The 22,595-nt window shown below is 46.7% G+C and overlaps 9 protein-coding genes across 9 annotated transcripts; 6 read left to right on the top strand and 3 right to left on the bottom strand.

Moving 5' to 3' along the window:
- Nucleotides 1-1,440: 1,440 nt before the first annotated feature.
- Nucleotides 1,441-2,081, top strand: F4812DRAFT_411798 (uncharacterized protein). Its single transcript, XM_047932652.1, has 2 exons — nt 1,441-1,495; nt 1,556-2,081. The coding sequence occupies exons 1-2, from the start codon at nt 1,455-1,457 to the stop codon at nt 1,836-1,838; spliced, it is 324 nt and encodes a 107-aa protein (XP_047795473.1). The 5' UTR covers nt 1,441-1,454; the 3' UTR covers nt 1,839-2,081.
- Nucleotides 2,082-2,108: 27 nt separating this feature from the next.
- On the top strand, nt 2,109-4,135 carry F4812DRAFT_411801 (glycoside hydrolase family 43 protein). Its single transcript, XM_047932653.1, has 4 exons — nt 2,109-2,930; nt 2,986-3,142; nt 3,193-3,224; nt 3,276-4,135. The coding sequence occupies exons 1-4, from the start codon at nt 2,421-2,423 to the stop codon at nt 3,786-3,788; spliced, it is 1,212 nt and encodes a 403-aa protein (XP_047795474.1). The 5' UTR covers nt 2,109-2,420; the 3' UTR covers nt 3,789-4,135.
- Nucleotides 4,136-4,920: 785 nt separating this feature from the next.
- On the top strand, nt 4,921-6,293 carry F4812DRAFT_41617 (uncharacterized protein). Its single transcript, XM_047933040.1, has 2 exons — nt 4,921-5,433; nt 5,520-6,293. Exons 1-2 carry the CDS (start codon nt 5,187-5,189, stop codon nt 6,056-6,058), a joined length of 786 nt encoding a protein of 261 aa, XP_047795475.1. The 5' UTR covers nt 4,921-5,186; the 3' UTR covers nt 6,059-6,293.
- Nucleotides 6,294-7,598, bottom strand: F4812DRAFT_41606 (glycoside hydrolase family 61 protein). Its single transcript, XM_047933031.1, has one exon. It carries the CDS (start codon nt 7,360-7,362, stop codon nt 6,529-6,531), a length of 834 nt encoding a protein of 277 aa, XP_047795476.1. The 5' UTR covers nt 7,363-7,598; the 3' UTR covers nt 6,294-6,528.
- A 449-nt stretch (nt 7,599-8,047) lies between these two features.
- F4812DRAFT_411810 (uncharacterized protein) lies at nt 8,048-9,523 on the top strand. The gene is made up of 2 exons (XM_047932654.1): nt 8,048-8,412; nt 8,477-9,523. Exons 1-2 carry the CDS (start codon nt 8,350-8,352, stop codon nt 9,335-9,337), a joined length of 924 nt encoding a protein of 307 aa, XP_047795477.1. The 5' UTR covers nt 8,048-8,349; the 3' UTR covers nt 9,338-9,523.
- Nucleotides 9,524-10,221: 698 nt separating this feature from the next.
- On the top strand, nt 10,222-11,133 carry F4812DRAFT_411811 (uncharacterized protein). Its single transcript, XM_047932655.1, has 3 exons — nt 10,222-10,587; nt 10,677-10,856; nt 10,913-11,133. Exons 1-3 carry the CDS (start codon nt 10,297-10,299, stop codon nt 10,976-10,978), a joined length of 537 nt encoding a protein of 178 aa, XP_047795478.1. The 5' UTR covers nt 10,222-10,296; the 3' UTR covers nt 10,979-11,133.
- On the top strand, nt 11,134-14,260 carry F4812DRAFT_411816 (uncharacterized protein). The gene is made up of 3 exons (XM_047932656.1): nt 11,134-11,373; nt 11,442-11,531; nt 11,589-14,260. The coding sequence occupies exon 3, from the start codon at nt 11,829-11,831 to the stop codon at nt 13,986-13,988; it is 2,160 nt and encodes a 719-aa protein (XP_047795479.1). The 5' UTR covers nt 11,134-11,373; nt 11,442-11,531; nt 11,589-11,828; the 3' UTR covers nt 13,989-14,260.
- Nucleotides 14,261-14,942: 682 nt separating this feature from the next.
- On the bottom strand, nt 14,943-19,140 carry F4812DRAFT_41694 (heavy metal translocatin). Its single transcript, XM_047933128.1, has one exon. The coding sequence runs from the start codon at nt 18,776-18,778 to the stop codon at nt 15,329-15,331; it is 3,450 nt and encodes a 1,149-aa protein (XP_047795480.1). The 5' UTR covers nt 18,779-19,140; the 3' UTR covers nt 14,943-15,328.
- A 1,119-nt stretch (nt 19,141-20,259) lies between these two features.
- Nucleotides 20,260-22,477, bottom strand: F4812DRAFT_41712 (zf-C3HC-domain-containing protein). Its single transcript, XM_047933149.1, has 2 exons — nt 21,515-22,477; nt 20,260-21,454 (listed from the first exon to the last, which is right to left on the bottom strand). Exons 1-2 carry the CDS (start codon nt 22,191-22,193, stop codon nt 20,592-20,594), a joined length of 1,542 nt encoding a protein of 513 aa, XP_047795481.1. The 5' UTR covers nt 22,194-22,477; the 3' UTR covers nt 20,260-20,591.
- Nucleotides 22,478-22,595: the final 118 nt, after the last annotated feature.

A 22,595-nucleotide genomic window follows, 5' to 3' on the forward strand; every position in this document is an offset into this window, starting at 1 on the left:
GATGCTTGGAAGGTCAAGCGTTAATAGATCGCTCTACTACACTGATACCGTTTCAAGTATCCATTCTGTGTATGACAACCTTGATCGGGATCTTTAAGCCATTTATATTAGGTTAGGTACTGCTTGTTGGTAAACTTCCCGTATCGAGCGCCGACATTGGACCCCGCTGTCGCATGAGCCACCTATTGAAACACATGATCCTCGTGCCAAAATCATTTTTAACTCCACAACTACACGATGTCATCGAAAGGGAGCTGATATGAGGTCCTACCTAATCCAAAATCGCAGAAGTTTCGCACATCCCAAATTCGTCTGCTCGGCTAAATAATATGAATTATACGCCAGTAGGCCGTCGGAGTTCCATGGTATTCATTGGCACCGGCTTACATGGTGACTTTGGCCAAGCTATGTAACATAAGCCATCTTGACGACATGCAAGGGTTTTCGCTTGCGCCTATTTTTAATTTATGTTTCTCCACGCGCTTCTCGGGCCGTACTCCATACCCGCGACGAAGAGTTAATTTAAAGCGGCATAGGTGTGTCTGGTGAATATGGGGAAGCGCATGCATTACACAGCCAACCCTTTCAATTAGACGCGCTTCTTTAAACAACAGATCACTCTATGGCTCCCTTCCGTAGGACCAAACATGCTGTAATAGATGAGTGATATATGAATAGACCTGTTCAATAATCTGTCTCGAAAAAGAATAGGATCTTGACGCGGTCACTTGAGCAGCTGTTTAAGCGCCTTGCATTAGCTGTGATAATACTTGGTGGTAGTCGTGCGGGAAGAACTTGAAGCTATACCCCTTGGATCCGTCGGAGCTCTCAGACGGTAGGCATATGAGGAATAGCGCCATGCGGCAAAAGATAGCCAGGTATCCATGGTGGGTTATCTTCATACTCTTAACAGGTAATACTGAAGGCGAACCTCGCATGTTTATACCTTGAAGTGGGTGTATAGTACCACTCATAGCCATAGCCGACCTAAATATCAGCCAACTACCTAGTCCGATATCAGAAGATCAACATATTTCCCCGGCATGGAGACCGAGCCGAAGGAAACAGAACACCCCGTGATCCATGTTTGAATCACATCATAAACAGTGAGGCATTCAGTATTGCACCCGTGAGTTACCTGTAGCTATATTACTACGAAGGTATCCCTATACCTCCTAGCGGAGTGATTCATCCTTTAGCCAACCCATATTCCAACTAGGATTCCCGCGAGCGACTAAGAAAGGGGGTAATCACAGCGGCAACTTATCTTGTCTTCTAGTATCTGTCAAGTGTCTTCATAATATTGGAAGAGACGAGTTAGCAATGCATGAGAGTGAGTCAGCATCTTCGAGGTACAGGTTCATCTTCACCGGAGCCATTATCATATTCCAAAAGACGTGCCGTTTTGGATTACATTCATTCACTATACTGCCGGTAAAGGGGATACTCAGTCAATGATCTTGGTGAAATCCCCATACTCTACTTATATCAAATCGTCAGTGACTTTCACATATAACCCTTACCAAATTATATATATTTATCAACTACCTAACAGGCATCCTTGTCGTTCCAACCCAAATAACGGTATGGCTGCGACTTACTACGACCCATCGCCAGAGGTGGCAGCTGCGATGAAAGCTTCTGCAACCCGCAGTGTGAACACCATGGCGGGTATTCTTGCACTCATTGGTCTCTGCTGGCTCCTCCTCGCCGCATTCTTCATATACAACTTTTCCAGGCCATTAAAGAGCCTCAACCCCGAGAATGCTACGAGACACCGTGTTGTTGTTGGTGGAACTGAGAAGAGGTGGTGGATCGATAACGACGATGCTGTCTAGGTAACGGCATCTATGAATTTACACCAGGCTTCGAGAAAGACGTTTCTGGGTCGACGGTGAGCATCGGGTTTGAAGGAGTTATTCGGGTTATCGCAAGAAGTCGGCTCAGGTTGGGTACCAACTAAAGGCTATGAGAAAGAGTGTTACGTCTTGCATAAGCATAGGATCGCTGTCTACAAGAGTTAACGCGCGACGCATTACTGAATTATCAAGGTCAGATGGTATTCGTTAATTCTGCATTGGGTGCTCAGGGTAACTAATGATGCCTTGGATCGCTTGATTTCATACGTTTCCTTGAAGCACTCTAAGTAACATAAGATTTTGATAAAAGGTATAACACATGATAGCCTGGCAAAATGAGACTTAATGAACACAAATTGGCTTCTAATTACGTGATTTGATACATTGAAAGCACTCCATCGCTATCTTCTTAGAGCCTACCGTTTAAGTAACTGGTATATCCCAAATAAACATAAACGTTTTCATCATCGTCGTCTAGGTAGGGTTCTCCACATATACGACGTTCATTATAGGGGCATTTAGCCATAAACGCACATTTTAAAACCAGAAGAAAATGCCGGGATGGAAAAATTCCAAGACCCAGAATTGGTTAGTTCGGACCCCAATATCCCGAAGCTTGACAATACAAATGAGAGGATCTGCTCCGTTTATGAAGTCGAGAACCGGGTACTTGGAAATCGCTTCTTTTTGTTTCTTTTTTGGGGAAGGATCGCTATAACCATGTTTATTCGTCAAATCCTTCGCTTAGCTTTGTCGATTGGCATTTGCCTCGACCTATCCATAGCCAACCCGCTCGACGTGCGTGAACTAGGCCTCCAGGTTGAACGCCGCGCAGATACGGGACTGGTTGGGTATCTCGGTGCTATCTTCCTTGGGGCAGACCCATACGTGTACTTTTATCTTAGCAACGGCAATGATCCTCTGTCTTTCAAGGCGTTGAACAAAGGTCAGCCTATCCTGCGACCAACGAAAGGCACCGGTGGTGTCCGGGATCCGTATCTTGTTCAAGGCGGCGGTAATGAAGCTGGTAGAAAATGGTATATTATCGGCACTGACCTTGATATCGGAAAGGTTAATAACTGTCGTTTATAAAGCATACCATGCTCTCTCACTAACATCTTTGCAGACAAGTTGGGATGCAGCTCAGCGTACAGGCTCGAGGGGTATCTTCGTCTGGGACAGCACGGACCTCGTGAACTTTGGTAACGAGCGGCTGGTGAATGTGGAGGACTCGACTGCCGGCATGGTATGGGCCCCGGAAGCGATATGGGACGCTTCGAAAGGTTGGTTGCCCTTGTAAAGTGTACGTGCAGCACGGTATTGACGGTTGTAGGTCAATATTTAGTGCATTGGGCTTCGAAATTTGTAAGTCATCCTGTTGGAAGGTCAGGCCGTGCTTTTAATAATGAAATCTAGTATCCTGCTTCGGACAGCAAGCATACCGGTTCCCCGTCCAATATTCGCATTAGGTACGCCTACACAAGTGATTTCAAGACCTTTACCCAGCCTCAAACGTATATCGATTATGCGCCAACCAACATCATCGACCTGGACATTCTACCGTTGGACACCGAAGGCAAAAATTACTTGCGATTTATGAAAGACGAAACCGCCAAGACCGTGTTTCTGGAGTATTCCACCGCTGGGCTTTTTGGGAGTTGGACTAGAGCCGGGGGGAGCAAAGGCACGATCACATCTGGTGTCGAAGGTCCTGCCGCATATCGTGACAATAAGGACGATGCCAAGGTTCATGTCCTTCTAGACTTTTACGGTGGGGATGGCTACCGACCATATGAGAGCACGGATCCCAAGGGAAACATATGGACAGCAAGCAGTAGATCTGGGTTTCCAAGCAATCTACGGCACGGGAGTATTCTTCCTATTAACCAGACTCTATACGATGCGCTGAGCAAGAAATTCGGCTCGTAATGGATGGAAATTTCATCAGCAGCATAAGCCCATGTCATCAATACTTACCTCATGACGAAATTTCTTTAAACGGAAACGCCCATGCTCTGAAAAATGCTTGTTTGAATTATGTACCATCAGTTGCTTAGCATGGTCTCGAGCGGCTATTGTAACTCGCCACGACTCAGAAAATTCTCATTGAACTGGATTCGTATTGTATAAAATTTTAAAAGAACTAGGCAGAGTATTGCTATCGAGAAATATCAATACGGGGGACGATATGCATCTTCACCAAAATATTTATGTGTGTGTATTTTATCCGGTTTTGAGTGGAATATGTACCTAATGTATCTCACATTCAGGAGGGGGAATGTGTTGAAAATTCCAATCTCATCTTTGGCGCCTTAGGTTAGGTACTCGTTCCTAAGTACCTACCTCTTAGGTATCTAGGTACCTGTGCCTTACAGATTACAGTGCCCACTTGACCGGGGACTGGCCTGTAATGGCATCTACAGCTGCCGAAAGGGCCATCCAGTGACAGCATTGAATTCCAAATGGGCTCCACATTATTAGATGTACCCTTGTACCTCAACCATAAGCTAAATCCCTTTAGAGGCTAGACTAGGCTCTGGCGGCTTGGCAAATTTACTCGATTCTTTTGCGCCTTCAACAATTTTCGACCTGATTTGGAACCAATCCCACGTGCAGAAAAGCAAGTTCAGGCGTTCGACGGCGTTCGCCCTATCGCCTATCGCGATCAAAGTCACAGGCACCAATAACCGGTTCGTTCGGGCGATGGTGTTTCACAGCTGTTGTCCGACTGGATGCCGAGACTTCCGGTAGGAACCATGGCGGGCAATCACATGGACAGCAGCAAGAATGTTAAAAAAAAAAAAAAGAAAAAGAAAAGTCCGGAGAATAAGTATGAAGAATGTCGGGAAATGTCAAAAATGCCCAGACGGTAGACGGAGACAGGGGGGGTTTAAAAAAGGGTTGAGTTTATCTTTGGACCCTTGAACCCCTTAAGAGGGTCCTCCGGCCTCTTCTTTTTTTTTTTTTTCCTTTTATTAATTCGCCGTTACCCAAAGAATGAGAAGGAAAGGAGAGACAAAAAAAAAGCATCTTTATTATAAGGTATATTAATAAGTCCTTCAACGGAAAGCGGCCCCGCTACCATTTCTGTTATTATTGACGTTATTATTGTCATTGTTAACTTTCGACTCCTTTTAAGTTTCCTCTCCAATTCTCCGGCTCTGTATCGCCGTTTGGTTTTCACAGAAAGTCTTGTCCTTATCGCAAATTAAAGTACATGATTTATCATCATGATATGACGCTTTCGGTAGCCAGTCTTCTCTTCTTATCTATATCGCCCGCTTCCTACCTTACATTTCTTCCTCGCGACTTTACCAGACGGTGATTATGCCGTGGGCGACAAATCCTCTCTTCACCCCACCAGAGGGGCCCCCAGCTGATGTCGAGGCTGCCGCTCCTAACTCTGATCCTGATTCTGGTTCAAGTCAGCCACCGGACGTTGCGGAAAGTACAGATGATGGATTCAAGGAGCCGACAGAAAAGTTCAGTGGCCACCAGATCTTTTACATATTCATCCTCGATGGGATAGGTGCCATGATTCTCTCTGGCGGCATCAACTTTGCAATCGCATATGGTATTTTCTTCTTTTTCTTATTTCATAACACTTGAAATCATAACTTGTAAACCCGAAGCGCAGCCAAATCCCTAACAGAACCGTAGCCATGTATGCAACCCAGGACATCGTAACAAGGCCTATCCGGCTGTTTTTATTCCCGAACACTCTTGCCGGAGATGCCGCGGTCACCGTCATCATTCAGTGTCTTATTACGTGGCACATAGAGCTCTTCATTGTGAACCGGGACCTGAGGAAAGGCGGCGTGCATCCGATCGGGTTTATCCCCGAACCCAAAGGCCGGTTCCTGCGGTGGTTCATGTTCCTGGACCGGCCAAAAGAGACGCACAAAGTTAGGGGCATCGTCCATTGGCTGAGCTTCCTCCGCTCCCAGATCTTGCGGGCCCTGCTGATCGCCGTGGCCTTCTTCCCCGTTATATGGGGTCCCAGCATCGGCTTCCTCGTTCTGGCGGGTCAATGGAAAGGCGACGACTGGTACTACGACAAGGTGTGGGCACCGCAGGTCTTTAAGCTCATTCAGGGAGCTGTGCTGGGACTGCTAACCACACCGCCCATGGTGATGTTCTGGCTTACGAGATGTGGATGGGCATTGAAGAATAATGAAGAGTATTATGGCGAACGGTAAGCCTGAAAGATGGCACATGTATCGCTTTAGAGGTAGGTATATATCAATAATGCATTATGGGAATCATGATTAGATATCCTGTTCCATCATAGTCTCGCATCAATCTTTGGTGTCCAGTTCTTATTAAGGACTAGATGGGCAAGCCGACTTGTAGCAATTCTAATTCGGGCTTATATGTACACCTCTTTTCGGAGCTACTTCAGCAAGCATATGAGACCCCGGCGATCGATGTCAGCTTTTTGAGGCCCATTCCTCCACAACAGGTAGGTAATCTTCTAGCTTTATTGCCTGGTTACATGGTAATAGAGTTATCCTATCTGTGGATGCTGAGATATGAACTTTCTGCAGGTATGGTACAACTAGAAGTTATTTAGATTTGTATCCCACCTGACATGTATTAGTGGCGGGGTTGGTTTCTGACTTCTCTCTAACGCGATCGAATCGGGAAACTTCAATAATCCAAGGGTTTTCTAAATCGCAGTGGGTGACGGCGCGACCGAGATAACGAACTCAGTAAGCGGCGTTCCGCTTCCAGTTGGAAGAGGGTGACTCAGCGTCACTGTCTCAACACCGGATATGAGAGTCGGCCCTGGGATATTGTATGTCGAAACACCATCATATATATCTAAGTGCATGCTCGGATCGTCCGGGTCATAGAGCTCCTTGCCGAGAGTACCGAGGGGTGCTTCAGCGCCGTCACCAGTGATCTGCAAGTTGATACACTGCGGATAGTTCTGCGCTCCGATTTCACGCGACGCATTATGCAGAGAGATGATTTCAGTCCGCAAGACGTAGTAGCCCGGTTGTATCCGCTGTGGAATTTCTACCATCCACGAATTATTATTCGCAATGAGTTGATCAGAGCCCCATAGGCCCGGTGCTTCAGAACCATCCACCAAGCCAACCTGATTGATTTTGAAAAATCGCAAAGCGTCTTTATCAACCGTCTCGCACGACTTGCCGCAGGATGCGAGATAATCTAATACCGGGCCTTTGTGAGACTGAGGCCAACCATTCCATTGGATATGGACGATACCGCCGGCTGAAACTGGAGCATGGCCTTTTGCATTTTTCGCTCCCCTATGGCAGATGATTTCTTCTGTCTGATATCCGGTCTGGTTTACATAGCCTTGATCGAAGGCAGTTGTTGACCACCCTATCGAAAATGTATGTGTATCCGGCTCTGTAGGGCGGAAGCCATCGTACGAGAGACCATTGATATTGATATTGGATACGAAACTGTGCGCCAAGACTGAGAAACGGCCTGTGAGAACTACAAATAGACAAACTTGAAAGGAATGCATTTCGCCAGAACTTTGTGTGATACAGCCAATATGTGCAGCCGCTGCATGGGAATAGGGTCAGGGAATATAGCGATGGGTTAGGTATATAAAAATGTGACAACCGGGTAGCTGTTCAATGAAATGAACCAAAATAATTAGAAGGAAGCAAATACTACACACAAAAGAGTTCATTTTATTGCGAAGGGTTCAGAATCATGGAAATACTACAATTTTAAGAGCTATAGTAATGGATATAGAAGATACAATTCTGCCTAATATCCACGCGAGTCCAGCCATCTATAGCGGCCCTTGACTTACGCCGTCTTCCAGTGGGCAAGAAAAAAAAAAAAAAACCTCAACGGAACATCATTCTAACACACGGGGTTTACTAAGGTTGATACCAGGTAGGTACCTAAGTTATGATATCACCGGCAAATGATGTTCATTTATGACCAATTGCCCAATGACATGACCATCTCGACAGGCGACGAAGCTTGAAGCTAGAAACGGAACGCAGCGGGGAGATGCTCAGGGCTTCGGCACAGAGGCCGCCGTGGCCAGTCGTGGCTATGATCAACACCCAGCTTTGCATCAAATTCAGGTACGCTATCGCAGATCATCCAGGGACCCGGGGAACGCCAAGTCCGCTAAACCCCATGGATACAGGGGCATGTCCCGTGTTCCTTCAGCGCAAACCCCCTGAGATGCTGAGATGGGTTACGTCAATTGTTGACATTTGATGTTGACTTTATCACCTGTCGATCATAGGGTAACGTCAGTGGCGACATCAGTCCGGAAGATACTCGAATAATTGTTGAAAGTTTGCTACAACGCCATATTCCTATTAATACTAACTATGGACGCCTCTCAATTAACAGAAGAATCTCCTGATTCCAAAGAACCGCTTGCACGTTTCCATCCGTCCAGTCAACGAATACAGTCTAAAATAGCCTCTCTTTAATTTGAGTATCAAACGCCCGCCTATCAACGGCTCACGCTTTATCAATCATGACCCCCTTAGGAGACGCCGACCTTAATAGACAAAAGAGCAGCTCAACGGCTAGAGGAGACGTAAGTGGTACATTTACATCAAAATGTACCTAATTTCACGCTAACGATCATGGTGAATCAACAGTCCTCATATCTAGAAGGCACCGAGAACACCCATTCTACCAAACATGGAATTACCACATCGAAGAAGCGTAAGTCGGATGCTATAGAAGAGCACGAGGGCCCACCTGAAGTAGACGACGATGACCCCCGCCTTTATGAAATAAACGACACATGCAACGAGATCCGCCGGAAGATCAAAGACTTCATTCAGGGCGGGAATATGAAAGTTGGAGAGTTCCAGGAAGCCATCGGAGTATCCTCGACTGCATACCAACGGTTTATGAACCAGAACGGCACATATAAAGGCCAAGAAAGCGATACCTATCTCAAAGCATCTGCTTTCTTCAAGAAGCGCGAGCTGCAAGGTCTGAAGGCAGCCCCGCCCAAGAGACCCCGGAAAAGCGACAGTAAAGCTCTAGATACCGGCGATATAAAGCTGGGCGGAGAAGACACGCAGAGCGTGAAAGTCCATGACACATGCGACGAGATCCGCAAGAAGATCCGGGCTTTCCTCCGGAAACCCCACATTACTCGGAGCGCCTTCTGCCGCGCCATAGGGGAGAGCTTCCCTGAACACAAGCAGATCTCACCCAGGCAGCTTAAGGCGTTCCTAGATAAGAAAGGATCCATGTCCGGGAACACCAGTCCTGTGTTTTACGGCGCCTACGTGTTCTTCGAAAAGCTGCGCATCAAAGAGGGCAAGCCCAAGTCTGAGATGAGGCTGGAGATGGAGAAGATTCACCCTCGCGGTTTAAATACTACTGAGCTCGAAAATCGGTTTCTGTGTAAGGATAATGTGCGTCCGACGCATGATAAATACGGGCGCATCTGTTTTATTCGCGTCCAATCTCTTTTTGTCACTCCTGTCATGTCAGGTACCTAACGTACCAGGCATATAGCTAGAGTTTCGTGTTATGCATGTGTAAGATACCAAGGGTACTTGATATGGTCAGGAGTGGAGTGGGAAGCGACTCGCTAGCTAAAAGAACGAACAACCGAGGTACCTGACAGGTTTTACAGTTGGTATACTAGTATAACAATTTCAAGTTCATCTCCAACGTGCTCCCTTGAGTTTTGAGTCCCGATAGAACTATCAGGGTTCTTCTTCACATGGCCATTTGATCGTGTATATGTAGATCTTCTATGGGTTCAGAGTGAAGTTGTTAGGTTGAATTGATCTGGTGGCAAAGAAAGAGAGGGGGTGAGGGAGAAGATACAGTATCACCATGGCATGCGTAATGTTGCACTTATCAAGTCATTGCAGGACTTGGTTATTGTCCAGCTTTTGTCAATTCTGTTATATAGCCTTACGACTACCGCATCCTATCCTCCACCTAGTATAGCCGAGAGCAGAGCTATTGATAAGTTGGTACTGATAGTTGAATAGACCGATGTTGCACCCATGCAAGTGAATTACTAGATTGTTCGATAACAGATACCAAGGTCCCTAGAAGGTAGTCTCATGAGTACTTAGTCATGTAATGCTCAATCACATTGTTGTATAGACCCGCCCACATATCGCTTGGATGACAACACCAAGATTTCAACAACAATCCCGATTGGAGTACTCAAACAACATACTTTTATCCACCATTACACATAACAAGGGACTTGAAGCAGCCAATCACCCACAGCCATGAACATGTCTAGGTTTCATTCGGATGCTCTATATAGATTCGCGTATATTGAAGTCGAGGCGGCTAAATTAACGCCTACGTCTCATTACGCATCTCGGTCTTGGATACTTCCCCGCGTTAATCTAGAAACCCTGATTTTATCATTTACTGAACCTCCCAGTGTTAGATATATAATATTCTTCCCCATCTCATAAAGTGTAGAAGCATGCCTGCCACGCTTGGAAGTGTTATGCCCACTACAGCGAAAATGCGATTCTTGACACTTCTTTCCGTCGGCGTCTTGGCGCCCATCATCAGTGCTACACCGGTCGCAAATGACGGGGCTCTCGTCAAAAGAGAAAATCTATGCAATTTGAAAGCTCCTCCTTCTCTCTGCCAGCCGGATCCATCTGTCACCGTGGAAGAGACGGCACAGAGAGCCTATGATTTCTACCGTGCGTTTGTAGTCGATGGAGATCCCAGGAAGATGTTCTCCTTAATAGATTCAACTTATAAAGTTAGTCATCATTCTGTTCAAATATCCATGATATGTTGGTAGAATTTGCGAAACGGATCAAGTACTAAATAGTGAATGTGCCATTGCAGCAACACCACCCGGGTTACGGGTCTGGGCCTAACAACATCTGGGGCATCTTCTGCAGTGGGAATAAACTGGGAAGCGAAACAAACACAGCCTGGTGTTTTGATGCTAGTACCAACATGTCATACGCACAATACTCAACTACTGACAGATGGCTTTGGCTTGATGGTTGCGTTCATGAACATGTAGGTCCTTTGAACTATTCACAAGCAATGCGCATTGAGCTAACCGATCATCCCAGTGGGACCAAGGTGAGAGGATCCCAAAGGAGAAGTGCTATCAGTTGAATCCGGGGACCACGTCTTAGTTGTATCGTCTGTTGAACTTGGATGCGCGTCAATAGCTGTTGGTACGGGAAAAGCTCAGAGAGGACATTGACAGCGACTCAGTTTCTTCCCTAGAAAAACAAGTTTCTCCCAAAATAGTATATACAGGATCTTTGCCACCGATTTTTGACTTATTCAGTGCTTTTAATTCCGAAAATCGAACCAAGCCAGAGACATGGCCAGTAGATCTTTGTCTCTTCTCTCGCAACCCCCTATTTGCCCCTTCTTTTTTCTTCTGTCACCTTTTGGTGGCAAGGTGGGTCCAAACGATAGAACAACAAGTTTCATGTTTCGCGACACAGTTTTGAATGAGTATGGGAGCTTATTGATATTGATACTGAATATGTCCTTTGTTCTAAGAGTCGCGCCGAGAATCCTAAAACAATACCCCTTATCATTGAGCTTCATATTTCATGAGCGGGATTCCGCATTCTAATGACTCACCCTTGTGTCATGGAGCTGAACGAATTGGTCCAGCCGTTTATCTGAAAAGATACATCGGAACACATCGCGATTTAGTTAAAGATTTACTATCTGGAGGAGTTAACACCTTAGATATGATTTTGACCTTTAACGGCACATTGGTCCTACCAATTACTCTCGAGGGAAATTCGATGCACGGTGGGTTGTAAATTATACAAGACCTGCCTGTCGCGATTGTAATTTTGAAGCCCTCTTCGTTAGGTACTGATTGGCCGTGTTGTATAAATTCCAGTGCTTTCGGCATAATTGATGCTGCCAATATCTCTTGCGCTCTGGGAATTACAATCTGGAGAGCAACAGCATCATTTGTCGAGATAGGCTAGGCTTAACAGACATATAAACCAGGGTATGAATACCCGCAACCCCTTATTCAAACAATCGAAGCGTCCCATGAAAATGGACCATAAGCAAGGTAAACTCAATCGGATATTGAGTTCCTTCGCTGTCGATATATCGAGTGATATCTGGTTGCGAAGCCCCGAAATCCTGGCTGTTTACGTCGGGGGTAGTATGCTCTACCTAGATGAGACAGCTATATTCGCGGGGACCCATCCTTTATATTGGAATATTGCCATTATCGTCAATACCAAGCTTGATATTTTAAAGCTTGTGAACAAAAACCGCCAACATCTCCTGGGAGTAGCCGGAATAGTACGGCAAGAATGTCCCGAGGAGCTATTCCAAGTGCCCTGTCCGGACTCCGAGTACTGGTCCGAGGTTGACGCCGTTAGGTTTGCCGGCTCCGACAAGTTTGGGTTTACGAGGTCAGTGGTAATACTGAGCTTGGAATACTTCGGACAAAGTTCGCCACGGGCCCGATCGCCCACAGCGCTGAATATATACTCGTATGAGGATAAGAGGGTTTATAAAAGCAACAGACCTGGACGAGTCGAGTGCCAAGTCCTACAGGCGTGTAGTCTCCCGAATGGGTTTGTGATACTATATGACCAGTGGTTATACGAGGACTGTACCAGGCCCTACGAATACCGACGCGACCCTTCATATGTAGCGTTTGGACAGACTGCGGATCTGCTGGTCGGCGGGGTAAATCTATTGAAGAGCCCGTATGGGGACCACATTGCTGGATACATTTTGAACTTGTATCATCATACTACCGGGGAGCGTCCAACGGCCAAGTCTCTAGCCAATTCAGGCCTATTCTCGGCTTACTATACCGCCTTCGTAAATGAGAGGCTCAGTTCGTTTACTGTTACGGGAGACGTCCTCCAGAACTCGAGGCTAGAAGATGTACCTGCTCCAGTACAGCAGGTGGCTTTGCTTGGAGATACGTTGACGTCAGAAAAGGGCTGGGATGATGATCCCTCACGGAGTGCTGAGGTTCTTCCCAGGGACTTCGTCGAGAAGTATTATCACGGTGCAGTGGTTTCGGTGAAGAGCTGGGATCCACTTGTAGAGGGCGAACTTTCACGAAAATGGGAGATCTCGACTGTCGGAAAGACGGGAGAGACTGTTAGTATGCTCTGCAAGGAAACCCCGTTCCCAGCATGCGAACTCGAACGAGTGGTACAAGCTTCTGCTTATTATCCCTGGGTACAGATCCCGCGTATGTCGGGCTCTGACCTACTGTGTTTCCCTATGGTAAGATACGAACTTGAATCCGAGATTAGGATTCGGTACATTGAGGGCGACTGTAACAACTGGGACGATGCGGAGACACTGCTTCACGTTGAAATGGTAAAGGCTGAGATAATGCTGAATGCCTATAAGAAATCCCTCCGCGATCCTGCCGCGCAAAGGAAAGATTCCGGCGAGATTGTGGGATTATTGCTCCAAAACATTGGGGCGAGAGAGACAGCGCTTCAGGAGCTGTATGGAGATGAGATCCAGCTTCACCCTGGAGTTTCAGTCTCTATTGAGGAGTTTTTAGACATGCAATGGATCATCAACAATGAGCGGTATCCGTCATTGCGCGAGATGCTCGATCAAGCCTACAAAGACATCCGAGAGGCTCAGTACGGCCCTGTAGTCTTCGGGCTAGGAGATGCCAGTGCGCTCCACGCCATGGTATCGCCGAAAACAGCACAAGGAGGCCGTAAAGTTATCTTCGATGACCACCAGCTAAGTGGATACCACCCTGTGATGCTTGACATCGCCAGAACATTTTATTTCGACGTGTTCTTCGAGACGGTACATCTGTCCACTTTACCATCTCGTGAGTGTTCGTGCATAAAGTATGAAGTTACGAAGACCGCGATAGAAGTTACCTACGCTGCGAAATACGATTGGTTAGCAAGGGCGATAGCTGAGATCAAGATGAGATGTCTGGTCAACTCTCTTGAGCAAGAGGTTAAAGCTGCGGGGTATTCTTTCGAGGCCCTCGCGCCACAGTTGTCTAGTAATATACTCGTTCTTCCGGCACTATACCAGAACTTCTCAGGGGAGCCGGAAGCCATGATCGCGTGTCTGGTAAATGGGATTATTATGTCGCGATGTAGGAGCTGGAATGACTTCAGATTGGGGCTCAAAAAGTTAGGGTTTAGTATTTGAAGTATGCAAGCCATAGCTTGGATTGACATATGAGGGAGAATAGGAAGGAAGTAATAGATAAATTGAAGGATAAGTTAGAACATACCTTAGGTACCTAAGGCACCTAGGTATCTTTGGGACATCTCAGGAGACTTTTTCACGACTTTGAACTGTGACTTAGTCCTTAAATTACCTCTGGTAAGGTACCTCTACACATCATGTTTATATCGCGTGAGAACGTAATTCATCGAGCAAGAACACCGCTTCATTAAACCTCAAAGAGCCACAATTTCTCCAGTACTAGGCTAAGTGTAACTGACATACTTACCTGAGGTAACGTAGATGTCCGCTGCTGAAATATACCAGTAATTCAAGGATCTGACACAGTGTTTAAACACAGTCCTTTAGATGAGCCATTGTTTAGAAATAGGTACCTCCTATATAAACCCGAATAACAGACAGACCATAAATAATCCTACCGAAGTAAACTTCGTGGTCTAATGGCCATTAGCACCCGTACGAGCTGGTTTACTTCGGGGGGATTATTTTTTTTCTGTTTTGACTTGCATGAATGTATATACAGTACACCTAGGTACCTTTGGACGGCCCAGCAGTTGTACAGCATCAACCCCTCAACCGTCGACCCAATCGCTGGTCACTATATACCGTGATGCTACAGAGGCAACATATATGAGACAGCGCCACACAGTTCCTTGGAAGTAGGCTTGTAGGGGGTTCGAGTCTAGTCCGGTGCGAAAATTTGAATGAATAGGAGCTTGTAGAAACGTTAATATCGTCTTATATGCTGAACAAAAGAGATTATTGTGCTTAGTAGTAATCTGTGGGCTATATTTTAAAGTCTGATTCACCATATGGTGTTGAAAGTAAACATAGGCCGAATAGATCCAAATTTAGAGTTACGGAATAGAGGTAAGTTGAAGCTATCGGGTATTTTAGTTAGATAATAAAAGCCCTAGAAAGAATTGACAATATCTTAGACTAATATTAATTGTGGCTATGTTGTTATTGACCAGTCGTTTAGCACAAAGAGATTGAGAACTCTTCCAATGTCTTCCAACAACTTGATGCGCTAGAAGGTGAGTCAATAAACGAGATCGAGCCTTTTATCCAGGAACCTCAAGATGACCTCGTCTATCACGTATAGTGTCATGGGGCATAATTAAATCCTGTGGTTCGTAAAATAGAATTCAATTGCTGTCCGATACTACGGCGCAGTATATAAAACATGTGCTGCACTAGCTTTCCCATTCCAATCCATTCATCCCATGTCCCGACAATCCATGAAGGGGTATCTTATAGTACCCAGAGGTACGACAGATACTCGAAACGGCCGTAAATGCTTAGCTCCTAGCTTCACCACTTTCCCCAGCATCCGCCTTGGATTCACTCGAAAATGTCTTAGCCCTAAACCCCATCCACGGCAACCCGCTCCTCAGCGCCAAGCTACTCAGCACGACGCTGATACTGCTCAGCGCCATCGCGAGACTGGCCCAGACGGGCGACAGACGTACGTGCTGACCATTCGAGACGATAGGGTACAGGCAACCGGCGGCGATAGGCACGGCAAGCAGGTTATATATGAGGGCCCAACCGAAGTTGAACTTGATGCGGCGGAACACCGTTCTGCTTAGCTCGAGAAGGGTGACGATGGATTCCAGATTGCTGTTCAGAAGTACAAAGTCGGCGCTGGAGATGGCGACGTCCGCGCCGGATCCAATTGCCACTCCGACGTCCGCCGTCGTCAGCGCCGGCGCGTCGTTGATACCGTCGCCCACCATGGCGATGAAAGCGCGGCGGTCCGTGAGCTCGACGTCTCCCCTGCGGGCTTTCAGCGTTGACTGGAGCCATTTGATCTTCTCGTGCTTTTGTGCGGGGAGGACTTCGGCGATGACGTTGGATTCGGGGATGCCCATGCGCAAGGCGACGGCCCTGGCTGTAATGATGTTATCGCCCGAGAGCATCCATACGTCCGTACCTCTCGACTTTAAAGCTTGAAGTACGGCAGAAGCTTCGGGCCGTACAGGATCTGAGATTGAGAGGGCAGCTGCAAGTTGGTATGAAGCTGGCCTGTCAGGGGTCTCGATAGCAACAAGTGCGACTGACTTTGCCTCTGATTTCCATGTCTGAAGATTGGTAGCAACATCACGGGGGACGGTGACTGCGAAGTCGCGCATTAACGATTCGTTACCGACGATGATTTTGAAGAGTGACGAATCGACGTGATAAGCCGCTTCCAGACCCTTCCCAGGTAACTCTTCGACATCAGAGACCTCAATACGCTCGGACGTTTGGGAGTTACAGAATGAGACGATGGCCTTTGCAATAGGGTGAGTGCTATGCTCCTCAGTAGCTCGGAGCGCTGCGAAGAAAATATTCCGCTGTTTCTCGCTCACTGTTTGCCCGGGGAATATCATATTATCCGTAATTGTCGGTTCACCGCCCATCGTAAGAGTGCCTGTCTTATCAAAGACAACACAGTCAATCCGACTCGCTTTTTCGAAGGCCTCGCCACCGCCTTTAACCAGTATGCCATGCTTTGCAGCTAGGCCCCCGCCGACAAATATCGCAGTGGGAGCAGCAAGCGCAAGACCGCATGGGCACGCGACAACAAAGACAGCGATGGCAAACTGAAGCGAAAATACAACCCAGCCTCCTGATGATACATCAAGGAAATGCCCAGGAATCGCGCCTGATACGCCAACTGATAGCCAGATAAGCCAAGTGAGGATGGCAATTAGAGTGACAAACGGGACGAAGTAAGCGGTCAGCAGATCCGCTAGCTTTTCCATCGGTGCACGTTTGGTCTGGCCTTCTCGAACAATATCGACGATCTGATCCAGCATCGACTGACCAGCACTTCCGGTGATTTGAATCAAAATAGGCTTGCCTACGTTGATAGTTCCCGCGAAAACGTCGTCATTAGCAACCTTCTTCACCAAGCGAGATTCTCCTGTTAGGCTAGATTCGTTGAATTCGGTCACCCCACGCACGACCCTTCCATCACAAGGGGGAGAGCCTCCATGGGGAATACGGACGAGATCGCCAAATTCGAGTAAATCGGTATGGACTACTGTCTCCGTCTCCTTTGCATCTGTGACATCCTCGACGAGCACGGCAGTGGTTGGACGAAGCTTGCCCAAAGCCTCCACCGCATCACCAGTCTTCGATTTGCTGTATGCCTCGATGAGTCTTCCCCAGAGTAAGAAAAATGTCAAGAATACAACAGAATCGAAATAGAAGTTTTCGTCATTGATCATATCTGGTCGATCCGCAGCTGCAGCAATCATCTGGCTGATCGAGGAAATATATGCGATTGTGGTACCCAACGATATGAGCATATTCATGCTGCCGAATCGATAAAACCGCTGAAGAATCGGCGTCTGGCTTCGTGGTCGCCATAACGCCCTAATCTCCTTTACTGCACGCCGGTGAAAAATATCGGCACCGAAGAAGTATACCGGTGTCGCCATGATGCAGAGAGCAAATTGCGCTCGGCTGATCCCAGATCGCCAGGGCTCCATAAGATACATCTTGGATGCATCGGAGTTGGATACAAGGCTCATGTACACAACGCCAATGATGAATGTCGGTACGACAATAATTGTTGTGAAGATAGCACGAATGAAGAGTTGCTTCTGGTGATGCACATGTATCTTCTTCGAGCGCTCTTCTAGGGTAGGCGGGTGGTATATTGTTGCCTTGAATGCAGGGTCGCTCGCTTCGATAGCTAAGAGGATTCGCCGGATAGTGAAGCTGGGTACTACGGGGGTATAGGCTATCTTGAGAATCGGTCGTTTCCTGCTAGGGCTGGATATTACAGCGAGGTGCTGGAGGAATCCCTTAAGACTATTCGTAGCCCGGTCGGCGCAATGGTCGCAGTAGAATCCATCAATACGGATCTCGACAGTCCTCTGATGCTTTGGCCTATTTTCGCCGTCAATATTGACAACTTGGTCAAGCTCGGCGCCTCTTCCTGTATCTTCGATTATCTCGATGATTTGATTGGCGTCGTCCTTCGTACCAATATACTCGACTACTCCACTGTTCGTAAGTAGATTAATAGTGGCCTTTGTAACCCATTGCTTCTCTTTTAGTTGCGAACTAATGTCGTTTACACAAGCAGCGCACGTCATTCCGGTGATGGCCATGGAAGCTCTCCATCTGCGTCCCTGGTCAGGCGACTGTAGGTTGTCATCGTCCTCGGTTGCAAGGGATTTGGTTGTTGTGATCAAGCCCTGAACGGATTTCTCATCGTCTATCTTCTGATCTCTTGATATATCATCCAACTTTTCCGATATTACGCCACAGCACGTACTGCTGGAGGTATTAGGTCTTGAACCTTTGGTTCGACATAGCTCACAGTTGTTCAGATGCTCTCTCTCCTTCTCCGACTTTCCAATCGCTGTATATCCATGCGTAACTTTGTTGGGTAGCTTGAATATTCGACCTAATGGGCTGTCTCGTAGGCTGATATCTGGTGACGTCGGTGCTTGTGAGGGACCGGGTAAGTTAGATGGATCTCCATGCAGTAAGTTGGCTAGAGTCTCTTCGCCATTGGTCGATGCTACACTAGAGACCTCAAACCCTGAAGCCTCCAAATTTGATGCCATATCTGCTATAGATACTTTGGGATCGTGCTCGACTGCGACCCACGAGGTAACAACATTGGGCGATACCCAAGTAATACCAGGGAGACGTTGCAAGACATCTTTTATAGATGATACGCATGTAGGACAGTGTAGGTTCGCCAATAGAAAATTTGTGGTGATGGTTTGATGTGAGGTATCCATTTTTGGCTAACTGGTGCTGTCTGCCGTTCTGACGGCTACTCAGGAGTGCGGCCTTCGTATGTGATGTTGATCCCTTTGGGCCTGCTGAATACGGACGAATTTAGCAAGGCGGAGAAGGACAGCAACAAGGATTACTGTTCAAAAGGTACTGAGTGCGGTTGATGGGATATATTAACATATAAAATCCGTTCTAGGAAATGCGGACGTCGGTACACAGGCGATGTGTAATTCAGCCTGAAGGGGGTATATGTAGGTTGTTTAGGAGCCGACTCAACCAGCAAATGAAATTTCGAAAAGAAGCCTCAGAGAAGTAACGGCCTGTCTGTTTGGCACTTTACACGGGAATATAAGAACTGGAACAAGTAAATGGGATTACAAATGGGGTATCAATAGCTTTTAAATTTGTGAATGATGGAGGAATTGCAATAGCAATAAATAAAGTGTTCTGAATACCTGGCCGTAAGTGATCTATATCAGCAGGTGTCATGTGTGTTATATTCAGTAATCCCACGCACAAACAGCGCAACTACTTCTCTCCACAACTACCCAGGGGATGAGGTGAGGTTTGATAGGTCATTCTAGCCTAGCCTAGTATTGCAACTCCGGGCGGTGAATTGCGTACGGCAGACCCTCGCCGCCGGCCATGGACCGGTTGTGACGCACGGCTCGGCATACCGCGAGCTGCCATTGTACTGTGGATGAGAGGTCACAATGAGAAATGTGAATTATATATGACATAATACATAATGCTGTTGCGTAGAATCTTCCATAAAGTGACTATATGTTGAGTCAGGGGTCATCAGATCCGACTAGGAACTGCTTAGGGCAGAATTCGAATTAGCGGCGCCGGATGGATTATTGCCACCAGGGGTAAGATCCCGGCCGGTGTCTGTGAATGGGGCATTAAAGACGCGCCGGGCCACAGGCACAGCTAGCTGATCCTAGTTCACGCACAAAAGACGCAGACATCCACTGTGAAAAGCTGATCAAGCATGACCTCTTGGTGGCTTCGTAATAGCAAAATTTGACTTGGCTCCCCATATTTTGTACATTAGGTGATTCCTTCTGCAGTTGTCAAGTCTCCATGAAGGACCCAAAATGGCAAAGTGGCGATACGATGCGAGATTTGTGCGTAAAATGCAGACATTAGAGGCGGTTGAAAATGTTACGGTATGTTGACGAATTGAGCAACCGCATATGCATTCTCTTGTTAACTTTTAATGGTAACCAATTACTGGGCAGTCATTCAGTTCATGTTCTTGGATTAGGTACCTAATACTCAACTATGAGAAGCCACTTTTGTCAGATCAATATGATGGAAGCAACTTGATGCTACATGCTTACCTGGACAAATAATAGTGGTCTGAATAATCAATGTGGCTGGTTTGACTCTTTGTTATCCCCTGACGATTTAAACGCCTTCCTTGAAGCTAAGGAGCCATAAAGCATCAATGATTACTTATTCACCAATATTCTAGGCTTCCTGAAAGGTACCTAAGATATGTCGTTTATCATATCAACTTACAAGACTATTGAATATGTCCCTGAGATCAAAGCAGCTTCTAATCTCTAATAGCATAAAGGAAAATAAAGTTATATTGTCAATGAGTTATGGGACAAACATGATATTAAGAGAAAAAAAAAATTATTGCTAATGGAAGAAAGTACACCAGAATTTCGAATTGACTATGCCATTATGGAATACATTGAAGATGATGTGAGTAGTATGGGTATCTTACTTAAAATTTACTAAAACAAAAACCAATACCACAAACGCCTTGATAAAATCCAACTCATGATGACAAGTCTTCTCTCATTTGTTTTCTCCCTCCGTTTCAGGCGGCACGCTACCCTGCCTTGAATGCGCAGTAGCTGGGCGACTCGTAGCAGTTGCCGGCCGGGATAACGAACGTCTCATTTTCTTCCCGTTCTTCGTATCAAATAAGTTCTTTACTTTCCTCAAGCGTGCCCATCTTTCCTTATCCTTCGCGTCTCTGACGCTCATATCCTCATCTTCATCATCTGATCCTAGCAAGGGGGAGCGTCCATCGGCTGCTTGTCCTCCCTTTACTGGCGTCGTAGGGACGGATGCCGAAGAACGGTGAAAAAAGCTGCGCTGATTACTTTTTTCCGCCTGCGCGCGGAGGTAGGAGTGGTTTTTGATCGTTTGCGCGAGCACTTGCCAAGCAGTTTTGTTATCCACCTTCTTGGAACCAGGATTGTGCTGGGTCGCAGCATTTCGCCACGGACAAAAGAACCGATGCTCGCGTATAGGATCCAGGTAATCCATGGGCGCCGGAACGAGAATTTCTTTCGTTTCTTCGTCCACTTCCTTGCTCTTAAACATCCACAACCCCAAGCGACGCAAACATGTAGCACAGGTTGCCGAGTTAGGCACTGCGCCAACACGTGGGTTGGTCAGGCCTTGCCAACCCGTAAGAGCGAGTGCAAGAGCTACGTCATTTATAACTGATGGGTTCGAGCTGGGAGGTGGGGGATCGTTAAAGAAGCTTGGGGTTAATTGTGACTTGATTGCCTGTATGTCTAGTCCGGCCGGTAAGCGAAGGTTGAAGAGGTAGGGAAGGAAATATTGGCGTGCGCAAAGTTCGTCGTATCGTTGGCGGAGGGAGGCCAGCGCGCTCGGGGGACTCGTTAAGGATAACCTCAGCAGGGTGTCTGTTACCCGACGGTTAGTTTATTGACATCTTCAACATGTAGCGACCGTAGAAATCTCACCATCACATCCGCGTTTCCTCCACAGACAATCTTCTTGATGCGCATCGACGATTAATTCGACAAATCTCTTGACCAATGCCTTCTCGATGTCCGAACCAACAATGACCGGACCTTCCTTACCATCCACTTCCTTTTTATTCATTTTGACTACCAGCTCTTTGTGGCATAGCGTACATCTCACGCGCTCCTTTCCCTGGCAGACCCAACCTCTCTTGGCCCATTCGATCTCGTTGACCTTATCCGGCTTCGGCGTCCACTCTGTTAACTCTTGGAATGTTCCAAGTCGCCTTATCAGCTCGTCGCGATCGCCTGGGCAATATTTCGGGGCTTCATCTTTGGCTCCTTTAGCTGGTGAGATAGCATTGCCGTTTGGCGCCCATTTCTTCAGCACGACATTTGAAACGATAGTCCCACCCGATTTTTCGTTGCCTGGGGTAGATTCTAGTACGCGGCGACGCTTTAAGAGATCACTGGGAGTTGAGGGTATGCTTCCGGGAGGCATTTCTTTATTCGGGGTTAAGGCGTTGTTGGTAGATAGTAAGGTCGAGTTAGGGGTCGAGGGTCGGTTCAGAGGCGAATCCGAAGTACTGTTTTGCGCTTCTGCTGATGGCGATTGAGGCATTGGCTTCGAGCCGATTCCTTGTAATAAGGCATTGAATTTTCGCTTGGTAGCATTCATGGCGGCTTCGGTTCAATGAAGGAAAAGGCTAAGTAGGTAGGATAATATCAAGTATTAAAGTTGTTGAAGAATTAAGATTCTACCATGCAGAGCTTGTAAATCAAGCTCGTAAGAAAATTGGCTTCACTGCTTCTTTAATTAACTAGTTCTTTAAAACACCGTTGACTTTTATTGAATCCAATAATAAGTTGTAAGTTGACTTGGGTGAAGTTAATTGTATGAGAATCTACCAATAGATTGATTGTATTGAGGTTGTTTAGATTTGAATGGCCCGTTGTTCTTGGACAGATGCGTACAGAGGTATTGAAATCCAGTGAGAGGTAATGGTTGGAGTACGTAGGTACTTACCTTAGGTACCTAGGTACCTAAGCTTTATTGTTTTCTTTCTCTTTCCAATTGCTG

Source organism: Daldinia caldariorum (assembly GCF_022478825.1).
Source record: "Daldinia caldariorum strain CBS 122874 unplaced genomic scaffold F4812scaffold_1, whole genome shotgun sequence".
Lineage (NCBI taxonomy): Eukaryota > Fungi > Ascomycota > Sordariomycetes > Xylariales > Hypoxylaceae > Daldinia > Daldinia caldariorum.